Source organism: Gorilla gorilla, chromosome 16 (genome assembly GCF_029281585.2).
Source record: "Gorilla gorilla gorilla isolate KB3781 chromosome 16, NHGRI_mGorGor1-v2.1_pri, whole genome shotgun sequence".
NCBI lineage: Eukaryota > Metazoa > Chordata > Mammalia > Primates > Hominidae > Gorilla > Gorilla gorilla.
Genome location: NC_073240.2, coordinates 39048152 through 39065550, shown reverse-complemented (window position 1 = coordinate 39065550; position 17399 = coordinate 39048152). Strand labels below are relative to the sequence as shown.

Below are 17399 nucleotides of genomic sequence, written 5' to 3'. Positions count from 1 at the left end.
TTTCATTTTAACAGAATGATTATTTTATGAAGTGTATCTGTGACTCCTGTAACAGAAAGCTGAAACTGCATCAGGAAGAAAAGCCTATGCTTTGGAGTCAATTTGTTTCAGACCTGGTGCCTCTGTGTAATCTGGTATTTTGACCTTTTGATGCCCAAATCTCTTCTTTAGAAAAATAAGGAAGATAATACTTACAAGGTTACTTGAGGATTAAAAGTAATCATGTATAAAATACATTATGTAACAAAAATAAAGACAAAAGAACCACTATTTCAACTGTGATTTTGTTAAGACTTTTATTATGAATGTATTTTTTGAACCATCATTTCAGATCTCACTAAAACTGCAAATCTTAGAGCAGTTCAATTTAAAGAGTGACTACAGCTTTCATACCATTGATGTCGATGTCTTTTTCTTTAAGGAGCACTATGTGCATGACACTTATATTGACAGCCAAGCTAGAACCCTAGTTTCAATTTCCTTGTTATAAAAGCTATTCTACTTACTTGTGGGTATTAACTTGATGTGAAGAATGTAAAGCAAATTCTGAAAAACCTGTAAATAAGCACATGAGACTACATTTCATAATTAATGGTAAAGATAGTTACTCCTTGATTTTTCAAATAAACTATAATATAGTAATCCAACTTATTCTAGTGTTGAGATACACTATAATCTTTTATTACTGTCCTAATAACCTTTCATTTAGATTATTCGTTATTTTTTGTTTATATGGCGAGTTAAGTAAAACGATGAAACTGACTTGAATATAAAAAAATCAGTAGTCCTGGGTTAAACAATTGCCACTTAAGGTCATTAGCTTAGCTGCAACATGTTACCAAACCAATAAATATAACATTATTAGTTTAGAGACTTAAAAAAAAATCTGAATACAATTAAGGATGAATAAATATGTTACTAAGATGAACTATATGTGGACTTTCAGTTTAAAAGTATACTTTTAAAGAACAGAGCTAGTTATCAAAAGCTTCCATTTTTACTTTCTCCTCCAGTAATTATCTCTTATGTGATAATTTGATAAGCTCTAGGAGAATAAGAAAAAGTCCTTTTATAATTCATGATAGGTTTAATCAGGTAATTCCAGGAGGGAAAAAAACCATTAAAACAAAATCTTATGATAATCATCTGCTATGTCCAATTACACGGGTATGAAGTAACAGAAATGGTTACAAACTTATAATGTATTATTTACATTATATACTCAAAACTATCAAGCTAGTTAACTATATCTGAGGAGACACATTATGACATGAGTTAAACAGTTTTTCATTGTTCATTAGAAAGAATGCAGTCAAGCTTTTAATGGAAATAATATACAAGTGAGGCACTTTTGAGGTCAGAAATAGAAAGCAAACGACACTACACACTGGAAATGTTCACAAAAATCTACGTGTATTTTTAATACAAAGACTTTTCAACTAGTTTATTCTTGAAAAATTTCAAAACTAACAACTGATGCAATTTAAGAAGCTTTCAGGAATAATGGCTAACATTTATCAGTGTACCAAAGCATATGAATCTTTTATAACCACCTGGCTGCTAGGCAAACAGTACCTAATACCTTAAAGCCTTTTTTTTTCTTTTGGTTTATATAAATCACCTCAGGTTGTGTTTCTTTCTTAAAGAAATTCATTCTTTATGTTTGTCTCATTGCAAAACACCTCACGGTGCTATTATGATTTATAGACTTTTTTAGTGCAACAATAATGCCAGTTTCTAGTGCTTCCTCTTACACTTTGAAGTGTGATCATGGAAGTCAAATCAAGAATGAGCATAATAATTAGTAAAGAATCCTTGCTTTTCAGGTAACTAAAGTTTTCTAAGTTTTATGTGGAAAAAATGTTACACTTGCTTAATGCACCTTTGGGCTACAATTAAAAACCCAATTTAACACATATTTCCAAGTGTAATCACAAAATCGAATGTAAATTTCAACATAAGAAATATCCTTAAGATTCTTTACATTGACCATTTAGAGGAAAGCACATTTCCTGTACTCTGGAGACTCACGTGCATATTAAGAAACATTTCTGTGCCATTTAATTAAGGGGGCAGGGGAGAGGAAAAAGAAAAGAAAAAGCAAGACTTACCCAAGATATCAGATGGCACTATACACATGAATTGAAAGTGCATTTACATTACTTTAAAAGCTCATTTTAGGCACTGCTGAATAACCAATGAAAATAGGTAGTTTCAAGTTTTTCCCTTTAGATTTTAACCCCACCCCATCATCATTTCAGAAACATACACACGGCTGGGCGCAGTAGCTCATGCCTGTAATCCCAGCACTTTGGGAGGCCGAGGTGGGTGGATCACCTAAGGTCAGGAGTTTGAGACCAGCCTGGCCAACATGGTGAAACCCCATCTCCACTAAAATACCAAAACTTAGCTGGGCATGGTGGTGGGCGCCTGTAATCCCAGCTACTTGGGAGGCTGAGGCAGGAGAATCGCTTGAACCCAGGAGGCGGAGGTTGCAGTGAGCTGAGATCGCACCATTGCACTCCAGCCTGGGCAACAAGAGTGAAACTCCGTCTCAAATAAAAGAGAGAGAAACGTACACACACACTCTCTGAAGCTGTCATGATAAAATACAGGTGTGATTATGTTTTTTCATGTTTTGATTATTATTTTTAAAAACTCTCCCTGACTGGCGGAAGGAGGAAAAAAAATACCATTTTGGTAATGGCTTTTGAGAGTTAAAGCAACTGGTTCTATAAATGCCTCAGTACATCAAGTTTGATTGCCAGTCCCAAATATCAACAAATATTTTAAAACAGGATATGTAAGAAAAAAGTGCTTAAAATCTTTCAGCAAGCCAACAAGACACATTAGGTAAATAACCATTTTACAATTCCTTTGAGATAGTTCTTACTCCTGGTTTCCCTGGTAGAGGTGGTCACCACATAAATAGCCCTTTAATGGTAGTAGTGATGAACCCTGTCAGATCCCTATTGCCATCTCATGTCTCTGGCCTGGAAATCATCCAGTAGGTGGTGCTGAAGCTCCACACGACATACTTCTTCAGAAATCAAATGATGTCCCTTTTCAAGCCAAGAGAAATATTTAAGAATTATCAATTCTGAACAAGTTCATCAGACCAGTCTTGCTTGTCATGCCGTCTAGATGATTCCATTTTCAACACTATTACTCAAGCAGTTGTCTTGAGCCATCTGCTTATATCAGATAAAAACAAAGAAAAGTTTTAGAGGAAAAGCCAATTGGCAGTGCCGAATCTGTACAGAGAATGAGAAAATGTTCCTGAAGGCGCCTATACACATGTTTAAGAATCAGTGATTTAAACTACCCATTTGCTTTCACAAAGGAATTCTAATTTACTCAAAAGAAAATTTCCATATAGGGATTCAGAGAACATTATATCATCAGTTAGTCTTGTAGACTGATTTAGAAACTGGGTATGTTAACTATAAAGATCCAAGGTAAAATAAAAACCATTTCATCACCATAGTTTTTAATGAAGAAACTTGTTTAAAATTGTAAAGGAAAAAATGGGAATGGGACGGCAAAATCTTAGCAGCAAAGTGGTTAAACAAATTGAAAATATTAATGCACAAACATTAAAATATTAAAGCATATATGTTGCATATAAAATACAGTACAGAACCAGGAGTTGCACTATACTGATTAGTGCTTAACAGAAGAAATGATTAAATTTGTTCCTCCCAGAAGTATATACACAGTTCATTTCCACAGCATTTTTCTATATAGCCAGCAAGTTATTTTCTTCAGTTATTCACACCTTGATCAAACCTGAATTATAAACTTAGCACTTACAAATATGAAAATTAATTCACAAGGAAAAACAGTATTTCCATTTACCAATAAAAATTTTGAAAGTTAACAGTCTATTCTAGGAAACCAAGTTTAGCTGAAAACTTCAGGATGAAGATCATCTGTTGTAGCAGCATTCAAATATATAAACAGTAAAAATAAGACTTAAAACTGCTGCTACAGTGTCATGTTTTGGATTTAGTTCATCCAATTGATTTTTAGTACAAAACTAGAAATACCCTCTTCTTCATAACATCTATAGTTATCAATATATTTTCTTCTTTTCAATGTGAAATAATACTTCAAGATGATCTATATACACAATGTTGTCAGTTCAAGCTGTCATATAAATATAAATGCTTTCTTAAAAAAAGTATTTTACAGACAGATAGTGTTATATACATTGTTCAGTTTGATCTGGGGCAAAAGAAAAAAGCTAACACAAGCTTAAGTGTGATATATAAAAAGAATGATACATAAATGACGTTTAAAAACCTGCATAGAAAATGAGCTTCAAATGGTAGTGTGATTTTAATTTTTATCACCTCTGAAACTTCAAGCCATTTAAAAAAAGGCACACTTCTCAACTTTATCCCTCTAAGGGAATGTTCTTAAAGAACCCTTTCCTTGGTTAGAGTTTTAATGTAACACTTAAGAAAACAACAACAACAACAACAAAACAAAAACAGACAATCTGACTTCAAGGTACTTTAAAGTTTGTTGGAACATTTACCCAACTATTTTGTAAATTAAACATCCAGTAATATAATGCTCTGCAAAAGAAATAAATTTATATGTACAAGATACTTCATTTACAATGTTGGATTAAATACTTTCCTGGGATAGTTTAGCACACATTTTAACATAAAATAATTTTGCTTTTGGCCAGTTTAAATAAAAATAAAATGTAACTGATAAAAAGTTATTGTTATGTAAATAATAAGCACTGAGGATTAAGCTGAAAAATTAGTAACACAGCTGAACATATTCTGGTTTAGCAGAATGATACGTGAAGATCTCAAGATGAAGCTTTTACACTAACTATCCAGTCAAACTTTCTGCCTTGTAAAACATTTGTAAATGCAATATAATTTTTTGAAGGAGGAAACTCTGAAAGAAAACAACTTGCTGGTTGAATACCACAAAAAACAACTAAAAAACTTCACTTTTTTTTCTATAATGTTTGTTTACTCAGTCTCTTTTTATATAAAAATAAGTGTTACGTTCCCATCAGAACATTAGACAATTACATCTGTGCTTTAAAAAAAAAGTTGGTCACTCAAGGCTATTAGAGTATTTTTAAGGATTTTAGATTACCAGAATGTACAGATATAACTCAATATAAATTGTAGCCAAAGAGAAATAAGGATGAAAATATCAAATCATTCGCATGGAATAAAAACATTATTAACTAGATGAGTTAAATATTCAAAATATATGGAATGTGACAGTAGATATATATATATATATATCTACTTCAGAACTAGGAAGGGGAAGAAAAGTTTAATATGTAATAATTCGTACCTTACATTTAGTTAAATATAAACATTTGTTATTTATACATAAAACTGCTTTCAAAAAACAACTAATAAATGATTTAGTTGCGCTTGTTTTACTTCTTGTAATTCCCAAGTGTTAACTTTTCTTAGATTGAAATCAACTGTCCCCTAGTGCACTTTTATTTTTAGTTCATGTCCTAATAAATTCAAACCTTTAAAAGTCCCATCACCTAATGCATAAATATACAAAAATGCCAAAAATTAATCCCTTTTAGTTGGATCATATTTTATGCTGACTTTTTATAGCCAAATAACCAGAAATGGTTTCCTTCTGCAAATACTCTACAACCTGTAACAAAACATGCCATGCACTCAAGGGAAAAGTTAGGCATGGCGTGAAACGCCAAGAACTGATGAGTTCTGCTTCCTCCATGTGTGGGCTCAATGATACCAGGCAAGATTCCATATTGCTTGCCAAAAGCTTCCACAAATCCAAGTTAGCTAATTCCTGGAAACAAAGATTTTAAGCTCATTTTGGCACTGGACCATTTCATCCAGCAGCTTTATGTTTCCCACCACAGCAACCACATGCCTCACCACAGCGATGGCACATTCTCAAAGGGACGTAGCAGCACATACATGGTACAATGAAAGACAAAGCTACCAGGGCTAACCATCGCAAGCAGAACTTGTCGTCGCTAGTGTCACACGAACAGGGATCAGAAAAATCTCCCTCTGAGTCTGACATACAATGATACAACATGCTCTCTGCACAGAGCATGCAACTAACTTGATATATGCATCTTTTAATAGGGTCTGGAGCATCCTGGCATTTTCCCCTGACATTTTCTTCATGATTAAACCTTTCCTGGCAGTATACGCAGCGAGAACGTTCACCATCCTCTTTTCTTCGTTTTGACTTCTTAATTTTTAATGAGGAAGGCTGCGTCTTAAATACCACAGAGTCTTTGGGTGAACTTAACTTAGTCTCATCCCCACAAGAGTACAGATAGTCTGATTTTTTACTGTCTGGTTTAGAAAACTGAATACTGGAATCAGCATCATCTCTTTCCAAGTCATTTTTCCACATGTCAGGATGTCTGTAGTCTGCATAGCGACGTATTAAGATATCTCGAGGGTTTATTCTGACAATCTCATCCTCATCTTGAAAGCTGACATGTCTGATTGATTTCAAAGGGACCTAAAAAAGAAACAGATAAAAACTGCAATGAGGGCTATGATGGTTAATTTTACGTGTCACCTTGGTGGGGCCAGTGTCCAGATATTTGTTGAAATATTATTCTGGACATTTCTATGATATGTTTTTGGGATGAGATCAACATTTCAATTGGTGGACTATGAGGAAAGCACAGTACCTTCTGTGATATAGGCGGACCTCATAAAATCAGTTGAAGGCTTTACTAGAACTAAGACTGAGCTCCCCCTGAGCAAGAAGAAATTCTGCCAGCAGGGTGCCTTTGGACTCAGACTACAACTATTTCTTGGGTCTCCAGACAGCCTACCCTATTTTGGATCTGTACCTCTACTATTGCATGAGCCACTTACCCACACTTGATTGAAAGATGTTATTTAGATGAGATTTGGGACTTAAGAGTTGATGCTGGAATGGGTTATGTCTTTGGGGCTGTTGGGATAAGGATGAATGTATTTTGCAAGTGAGAAGGGCATGATTTTGGGAACAAAGGACAAAATGTTATGGTCTGACTTATGTCCTCTTCAAATTCATATGCTGAAGCCCTAACCTCCAGTAATGCGACTGTATTTGGAGATAGAGCCTTTTAAGAGGTGACTAAGTTAAAATGTGGCCCTTAAGAGAGACTTTAATCCAATGTGACTATTTTCTTTATGAGAAAATTTGGGTACACAGAGAAAGACACCAGGGATGTACGGGCAGAGGAAAGACCATGTGAGGGCAAAGTGAGGAAAGACCATGTGAGGGCAGCTACCTGCAAGCCAAGAAGAAAGGCCTCAGAAGAAATCAAACCTACCAACAACCTTGATCTTGAACTTCTAAGAATTGTGAGAAAATAAATTTCTGTTGTTGAAGCTACCCAGTCTGTAATACTTTGTTGTGGGAGTCCTAGCAAATTAATACAAAGACATACATGTGTATAGCTTGGGTACAGAAAAAGTCTCTGAACAATGACGTAAAATACCCCTACTTCCACAACCCTTCTGGGAAGGTTGGTTCTTTGAGGCCAAAGAACAAAATTAAGTCTTTTGACCCCTTACATCATCCATAAATGCAGGCTTCTAAGTAGACAAATTTGTATCTTTAGCTCCAGTCCCTGGACATAGTGACCAGTCTACTACAAGTAAGCATCTGACTCAGTTTGGGGCAAACTTCTATTTCCTAGATACGTGGAATTAGGGCTAAGAAAATTCTAGGTCTGAGCTAAAGGTGGGGTGACAGATACAGTTTATCTAATTAACAATATATAATTCCTTTTGGTCCTATCTAATAAATGCAGCTCTGGCAATCTTTTAGACTCAAATGAGAAGTTTGCAGAGTTTTTAACTTAACAGCGTTTATAAGCACATAGGCAGCAAATTTATACAATGAAAAATTTTCTAGTACAATTCAACTATATGGAGAATTAGAAAGACTGGAAAACTTTACCTATATACTAATTAGTTAAATTCCATATCACAAGATAAACTAACACTACTTACCCTATTTTGGGACTTTAGGCTTCCACATTCCTTGGATATTTGCCGCTGTACGTATTCCATACTTCTGCTCTGAATGTCCAAGCCTGGCTGACCAAATGTTATCTAAAATACAAACAATTTCTACTTAAATGACACAAGAATTTTACTTTTAATGAAACTGTACAGTGTATGTTCCAAAACCTCATAATCTATTAGCAGTAAAGTTTTTCAAAAACGGTTTTGAGAATAAAAATAGAATCATTTCCCCCCACCTAAAACACAAACAAAAACCATAGGTCTTTTATTACATATTTAAACTTTAACAAGTAATGAATACATAGTCAAAAAAGTACAAACAACCCAAATATTCATCAACTAATGAACGGATAAACAAAATGTAGTAAATCCATAGAGTGGAATATTATTTAACCACAAAGAGAAATAAAGTAGTTACACATGTCACAATAATGGTTGCCAGGGGCTGGGAATAGGGAAGGAGGGGCAATGACTGATAATCAGTGTGGGTTTTTTGGGAAGTGATATGGAATTTGATACTGCTGATGGCTGCACAATCTTGTGAATATAATAAAAATCACCGAATTACATACTTTTTTAAAGGATGATTTTGCGGTAGGTGAATTATATAGCAATAAAAAAAATAGGAATCTTTAGTGTCCTGATACATTTACAAGTGTTTTGAATTGCAAAGCCCATTTCAGACCTAAATTATAGCTAGAATATATCAATGTTTAATTTTTAAAATTTTAAGGTGAAAAATTCTAATATACATAAAAGGAGAGAATAATGTAATGAATCACCACGGGTCTATTATCTAGCTTCAGTTATCATCAACATTTTGGCAATCTTGTTTACTTCTTATTTTTCCAGATAATTTTGATCCAACTCCTACTGTTACATACTTAATAAACACTATAACCCTGAAAATAAATAGTAATACATGCAGATAGCAACATTTTCAAATAGTATAAAAGCACATGAAGTAAAACTCTTCCTTCCATCTTAGACCTTTCAGACCCAGTTTTAAAAGTTAACTATCATAAAAAAAATTTTTTTAGTGCATTCCTCCAAAAATTTTTACACACACACACACACAGATCTTTAAAATAGGACCCTTTGTACTGTGCCCTTGGTCTCTGCATTTAATGATACAATATGGAGGCCATTCTATGTTTATAAGTAGAATCTGTAAGAATTTAGAAATTAACAAGAGGAAATAACTATGGATTAAATGGTCTGGGAAGGCATGAAAGGAAATGCGACTTGAAGTAAACACAGAATAAGCTAGATATTTGGTCAAGTGAAAAAAAGAAAAACAGAAGAACATTGCACAAAAGGAAGCAGAGAGAACAATTTTTTTTCCTGATAGAACACAATGATCTCAACTAGTATATTAAATATACATTTCTAAGAACTATTTTAAAGATTAAAAATGTCAATTTTCTCACCACTGTCTCAGAAAAAAGTCACACACACCACTTAAACACATACACACTTTGAAAACTACCTGAGTCAATAGGGTCTATGAATATTAGTTCTCTCACACAATCTCTAAGTGAAAAGACAAATAAATGGACAATATTGACCTTTTCACACTTACTAAAAACAGATGTGATAAGATACACCCCAATTAATTTCTGCTTTTTAATACCCTCAAAATTTGGTACTTCTGCTATAATCTTCAGGAAAATTTATCAGCTGAAAAAGTCATAAGAGATGCTTCTTCAAAGCTGGTCACAATTAAAATTTTAAAAGGATTCCATTTATAATAGAACAACAAAAATAGTACAAAGAAATAATCCTATAAAATATGTATTATCTTTTCACAAAGAAAATGCAAAGTTTTATGTAAAGATACAGAAGAAGAGCTAAACAGAGGTATATATCATATTCACGAATAAGATGATAAATTATCCCCTAAACTAACACACACATTCAGCGCAATTCAAATATAAACCACAAAAGGATTCTTCATCAGATTTGACAAGCTGATTCTAAATATTTTAAAAGGGCAAACAGCCAAACTGAAAGAAAAAAAAAAAAAAAGATCCAAGCGGGAAAACAAAGTTAGGCACTTTCTCTACAAATACTAAGTTATTATAGAGCTACAGCATTTCTACAGTAAAGATGACAATGTGACACTAATTTAGATTAGAGACATCAGAAATAGACTCAAACATATATAGAGAATTGATGTGACAGATATGGTACTGCATATCAGTGCGGAGAAAAGCTCCAATAAACAGTGCGGGGACAATTAGTAACCTATGTGGAAAAAATAAAATTTGGTCCCTACCATAGAAGAGAAATCAAATTAAAGTGGATTAAAGACAAAACTTTAAAACTTTTAGATTAGGAAGAAAATCTTTAAGATGAGGATAGGGAAGAGTCTGTAAAAATAATGAGAAATGATAAATTCAACTGCATTAAAATTTATAATGTCTGTTCACCAAAACACCACAAAGAGTGAAAAATAATCACCAACTAGGAGATACTAGCAGCAAATAAAACTCAGAAAGATCTGAATCCAGAATATACAGAGAAGTAACACAGAACATTTGATTACCTAGTAACAAGGCCATATGAAAGCATGCAGTTAAAATCCATTTGTAAAGGAACAATCACAGTTATTTCCGAAGTCTTTCAAATACTCAATACATATCCCCTGTACATGGTACACATCAATCCTAAAGTCCAATTTGTCCCAGAACCTTCTGTAGCACATCAATGTAAAAAATCCACTCCTGAACACTCCAAAGAAACTCATGCACATGAATAGCTGCGGACAAGAAAGTTTGTACTAGCAGTATGCCTGTAACAATAAAAACCTGAAAACAACTGAAAGAAACAAGTTTTAGAACTATCAAGGAAAGCATGAGAATGTTAGACAAATACAATTCCAGGTAATAGTTACCTCTAGGATGAAGGCAAAGGTATAGATTGGGGGTGTTCCTTTTTTAAGTTGTTTCGTGGTTTCTCAAGTATTCAGTGAATACATTCTTTTTTATGTATTAAACATGTCATAAATCTTTGATATATGCTGTCATATTTGTCTACAGGGAAATGAACCCGTGAAAGTAAGAGAAACTGAGTTAAAGAACTATAATGGCTTCCAGGCCTATAAGACTTTGAAACAATGTATCTATCCATCCAGAGGATTTTTTTTTTTTTTTTTTTTGAGACAAGGTCTCACTCTATCACCCAGGTTGAGTGCAATGGCGTACGTGGCTCACTGCGGCCTGGACCTCCCTGGCTCAAGCAATTCTCAGGCTTTAGACTCCTGAGTAGCTGAGACTACAGGCGCATACCACCATGATATATGAGATGGAATCTTGCTATGTTGCCCAGGTGGTCTCAAATGCCTAGTCTCAAGTGATCCTTCTACCTCGACCTCCCATAGTGCTGGGACTGCAAGTGTGAGCAACCATGCCTGACCTCAAAAGATTTACTAGCTCTTCAAAGCATTAAAAAACGAGTCAAAGACAAATACTGGCAATGCCTATTTAAGCATTACTAAGGGAACATAAACTAGCGTAGTTGACAATTCTTTATGGGTCCCATCTCTGCAGATCTAGTGAACATATGCACTATCGGCCTTTTGTTTTAGACTATCTTTTCAAGGACGTCTGTACAGTGAAACCCTTGAAAGACACAGTGTTTCCCCTTTGGAGACAGGCTTGTTTAGTGCCCAGTATAACAAAGACAGTATCTCCTTCCTCAGCAAGTAAGGCAGGCTACTGAAGTGCATTAAAAGTCATTACAAAAGACTTGACTTCCCTAAGTTCAGGGTTCCAATGCTGGGATGCAAACCCACCGAGTGGACAACATATTCCTGAGCATCATTCCCATGGGATTTGGAGGAGCAAGGGAAACCAACACAAACATGAAGCTCATGCTACTATTGTACTGTGAATAATAATAAAGTCCTTTGTCTGGCCCAGCAGCCATGTCTTCAGCAGGATTCATAAAACTAGTACGTTAACTTGCTAGCTTAATCTTTATAGTTCAGCAAGGCAGTTGTCTAGTCCTTTTGGCAAGGTTGTTCCTCTGTTGTAGAAAAGGATCCATCAACTTACCCCAATTGAATGCAATTAAACATTCAAAAGACATAGTTATTTTGTTGAGCATTTACACTCACCAAGTTAGCTTTTAGTGATGATCTCATAAAGACCTATTTTAGGTAGAGAATGTGTTAATCAGGCTACTGCAAGTAACTACAGTCCTCACGATGGTTGAAATCAAATTTTATGTTCTGATTTTCACATATCATTTTCTTAAACTCAATTATTTGAATCTCTGAAGATGACTTTAGTCCTAGTATCCTAAGAAAATAAGGTGTCTGGTCTGCAAGCTGAAGGCCAGATTCTCTACCATGGAAAAACTCATCCTGTGAGGCCTTCTTGATCACATACAAATGGAAAACTGCTACACTATCCTAACAGCAGTGTGCTGAATGGAACTGTGTTTTATTCCTATTAAGAAACTTCTACAATATTTCTTTACTGTATGTATAGCTACAGTCTACTGCAGCTTTAAAAGAGTAAACCATTCCATTCTAATTCCTGTTAAATTGAGAAGTTCACCAATTATAACACCAGCAAATGTATAAACATCTAGTTATGCAATTCATATAATATAACGCTTGTTTCTCTAAGTCACATCAATCTTGGAGATAAGAGAAATTATCAATTACAAGGAATTACTTACGAGTATTATTGTTCTATTTAACATTTTTCCTAAGTGCTTTGTATATAACATTAATTATTTAATATTCATAACAACTCTAGGAGGTAGATACCGATATTATTCCAATTTACAGATGAGGATACTAAGCCACAAAGAACCTAAGTAGCTTGCCCAAGGCCACATAACTAGTAAGTAAAGAAGTTGGAATTCAGACCCAAACAGAATAGCTCTAGAGGCCATGTCATAATCCCAAAGCTAAGAGCTGTCTGCCAATGTTGTTCACTTCTCTCTCTTGCAGTTATTCAGCACTTTTTGTACTTTCTACCTGATGACTACATTCTTCAATCACCCCATCATAACCGCCATTACTATTTTGGGAGAAGAGTTCAGTTCCTTTTCCCCATCAATCAAAAGAACACCTTTAAATTTATAGTTCTTTCAGCCAAAGAAGGTAGGCCAAATAAATTCCCAGGGCCTGGGATGAGGAATACTGGTATATCATAACATCCCTGTGTTACATTCACCGTGTTTTCTTTCCCTGCTCAACTGTATCAATCAGTGACTTAGTTCAGGATATGCATACTTCCACTCTCTCCTATGTTGAGATGAGTTTTTCTGCCCGCCACTCAATATGTGGGAAAATATTTTGTATTTAAAACTGTTAAACTGAGTATCTCCAGATTCAAATGTCTCACAGGATGCCTGGAAGTTTATAAGCAAGTATGACTCCTGGTGGGTTCCTTTTAATGTCCCAAAATCTCTAGTGAAAATATGCAGATTGCTTTTAGCCTTCATTCTTGCAATTATTTTGCTCAAAGTAAAACTGGCTTGCAATTTTTTCCTTCTTGTACCAATATCTTAATTTTTCTTTAATTTTTTATAAAATTTCATAATAAATTTGGATAACATACATAAACTACAGATAATTTTTAATCACTAAAATTAGGTAGTTTGCCAGTTTGTTGAGAGGATTAAAATGAGTTATATAAGTAAAGCACTTAAAACAGTATCTAGCACGTAGTAGGTACCAGCTATGATAAATGTTAATAATAACGATTAGTGAAAAATAAAGCTACAGGGAGCCTGGGAGACTTACCCGGAGCCTTTTACAATCTGTGTCTACCTTGAATAATTCAAACTGTATTTGCTATGGTATGAGAGTTGCTGGAAGAAAAGCTCCCAGATGATCTAGAAGTTTTTTTGTTCTCTCTCTACTCACTTTTAAGACTTTAGGACAAGAATAGTAGGGCCCACAATGCCGAATTAATCAAGTTTGAATTTCGTTAACTTTCTGTCTCAATAGCAAATCTGTAACTCTACCTAAACTTCACTTCCACCTTGGAAAATGAAGTAATTTTATCTCTTCTCATGCAATTCTCCTGTCTTTACAGTCTCCGTTGTACCTTTCTCTATCAATTTTTTTCTCTGTCCTGAATCTTTTAATTTCTCCACTTTCTTCATCTTATGACCATATTCATTTCTTGACCCTGCACCCCTCTAACTCCATCTATTTTTTAAGAAAGGCTTTTGTAGTCAAGCTTCTAGAGAAGTGGCTAGCAAACATCATCTTTGTTTCCTCTCCAGTCATGCACACCTCTTAATCTCACTGAAACTGTGGTACAGTTATCAATTACCTTTATAGAGTTGAATTTGAATTTTATTGGGGCATTTATGTCGTAAAATATTAACTACTCCATCATTTCCTTTCCTTACTCCACCGCTGTCCTCCCTGGGCTTCTGAGACATCCTTTTCTGGTTCTCCTAATGTGACCGCTCTTTCTTAACTCACTGTCTCAATATGTAGTGATTCCCTACCGCTAATAGTTTTAAAATAGAACATATATAGTCTTCCAAAATAATTCTAACTGTCCTCATAGTTTCAATTTTCATTCTCTGATAATGATTTCCAAAATTTATCTCCAGTCTTTAACTCTCCCTGAGCTTCAAACAATATTTAAAGAGCTACTGGTTGAAAATTTCTAAATCTGTTCAAAGACATCAAGTCACAGATTCCGGAAGCTTTATACAACCAAAACAAAATACATAACCTAATACATAGGTATAGCATAATAAAACATCTGAAAACAATAAAGATATTATTTCTTAATAGGAAGGGTAGAAACTTCTTCTCAATGGTATTACATCTTTTAAATTGATGAAAGAAAATAAATTATAACAGAATTCAATGAAAAGCAAAACATCCTTCAAAAATGAAGGAAATAGATTTTTTTCAGATAAATGAAAACTGAGGTTCAGCAAGCACCAATAAACAGCAAATGATCCTAGATGGAAGTATAATACATAAGGTATTGAAGAATGTCAAAAGTCATAAAAAGGTGAATAAACCTAAATGACTGCTGACTGCTTAAAATAGTATTTTTGCAAGGTTTTAAATTTTATAGAGATAAAGTTTGTAATGACAATTACATAAAAGGTAAAAGGGAGGTAAAGTGAGTTAAGATACTGTAGATATGTGCATTATCCTGAAAATGTAAAACATTAATACAGGATAGATTTTTAGGAGGCAAGATACATTTGTAATCTCTAGGATAACCACTAAAAATACTTAACAGCTGTATTACTAATTAGCTAATAAAGGGGTAAGAATCAAGTAATTAAATATATTTGAATAAGCAAAGTGAAGGAAAAAAAAACAGCAAATGGGGCAAATAAAAAATGAATAAAACAGTAGATTTATATCAATAATTGTGGTAAAAGTAAATGAACAAAATACTCCAATTAAAAGACAAAGACACCCTGGGGGGGGGGGGGGGGACCCAAACCCAACTATATATGGTTTAAAAGAGAGGTCTGAAATGTTGGAAGGAAAAAAGAAAAAAACCTATTGTGAAAGCGCTAACCAGAAGAAAACTGAAGTAATCAGACATCAAAAAAGTACTTTTAGGCAAGAAAGTATTACTAGAGATAAAAGAGGATATCTCATAATGACAAAAGGATCAGTTCAGCAAAAAAGGCTGCTATACCCAACTACTAAAAATGTGCATTCTTTTTTAATGCACATAAAACACTGACCATATATGCTGGCCCATCAACCAAGTTCCAACAAATATCAAAAAAATGAAGTCATACATGAAATCATCTTTATTTGTAACATTAAAGAGAAAACTAGAAAACCCCAAATATTTAGAAATGAAACAACCCGTTTCTGACAATGGTAAAAATAGGGCATATCATCATTTTGCCAATGATAGGTGTTGGAAGCAGAGTAGCATACGGTAGTTCACTTCTTTATTCATTCTACCTCTGGTATGTCTAAAATTTCCCATTAAAAATGAATAAACTAGAAAATATTGTAAAATGTGGATAGAGGAGTACTTAAATGAAAATTTATAGCCTTAAATACATACATTAGAAGAAGAGAGAAAAAAAGGAAAAAAGCTGAAAAAAAAATCAAGAAACTATGCTTTCACAAGAATCTAAAACCAAGAAGGGTAAAGCTAAAACCTAATAGTGTAGGCAAATAGAAGTTAGAAGCAGAAATAAATGAAATAGAAAACAAACATTTAAAAAAGTAAAAAATCCAAGTTATCTTTGAAAAGGCTAAAATTGATCAACCCCTAAGCAAGAATAATCAAAGGAGAGAAGGCACATATTTTCAGTATCAGCAACGAAAAATGGGATATATTTATGCCAATGAACTTGAAAATCTGGATGAAACAGACAAAGTTACTGTAAACTATAACTTGTCATAGCTGACACAAAAAGAATTAGGAAAGGTGAATAGTCCTGTGTCTGTTAAAGAAACTAATTCCGTAATTCAAAACCATCTAAAAAAAAAAAAATCCAGGCCCAGGTGGCTTCACTAGGGAATTCTACCAAACATTTACGAAAGAAATAACTACCAATCTTAAACTCTTCCACATATGCAAAAAAGAAATACTGTCCAACTTATTTTATAAAGCCAGCATACCCTGATAGCAACACCCGATAAAAACATTGTAAGAAAGGGGCCAGGTGCAGTGGCTCATGCCTGTAATCCCAACACTTTGGGAGGCTGAGGCGGGTGGATCACGAGGTCAGGAGTTCAAGACCAGCATGACCAAGATGATGAAACCTCATCTCTACTAAAAACTACAAAAAAATTAGCCACGTGTGGTGGCAGGTGCCTGTAATCCCAGCTACTTTGGAGGCTGAGGCAGGAGAATTGCTTGAACCCAGGTGGCAGAGGTTGCAGTGAGCCGAGATCATGCCACTGCACTCCAGCCTGGGAGACAGAGTGAGACTCTGTCTCAAAAAAAAAAGAAAAAAAAATTATGAGAAAGGAAAATTATGTTGATCTCTTTTATAAGCACAGACCTAAAAATCCAAGATGAAATACTGACAAATCGAATCTTATGTATGCTTGAATGTATACATACATGTATGTATATGTATAATGAATATATCACATGGCAACCAAGATGGGTTTATTCCAAGACTGCAAGGTTGCAAACCAATGACTGCAATTTAACAAACAGAATAAGGGAAGAAAAAAATAGAATCACTTCAATTACTGCAGAAAAAGCATGTAATAAAAATTTAGTTCTGTAGGAACACAAGGTTATTCTTAATCTAATAAAGAGATCTATAAAAACATATAGTAAACACATCATAATTAATGATAAATATTGAAAGCTTTCCTGTGAAATAAGGGGTAAAATAAGAATGCTTGTGATGTCCCCTTGCTCAATCGCTACACCCATATAGGACTTT

At 34.2% G+C, this 17399-nt stretch overlaps 1 protein-coding gene across 2 annotated transcripts in view; it reads right to left on the bottom strand.

Annotated features, from left to right (window-relative positions):
- Positions 1-1394: 1394 nt before the first annotated feature.
- Positions 1395-17399, bottom strand: part of SPRED1 (sprouty related EVH1 domain containing 1) — a 102757-nt gene continuing 86752 nt past the window's right edge. For both annotated transcript variants that reach the window (XM_019011240.4, XM_055364233.2), the window contains exons 6-7: positions 8004-8105; positions 1395-6510 (exon numbers count right to left, since the gene is read on the bottom strand). In XM_019011240.4, the coding sequence (XP_018866785.1) occupies positions 5860-6510; positions 8004-8105 (753 nt within the window). In that variant the 3' untranslated portion in view covers positions 1395-5859. The remainder of the gene's footprint in view (positions 6511-8003; positions 8106-17399) is intronic.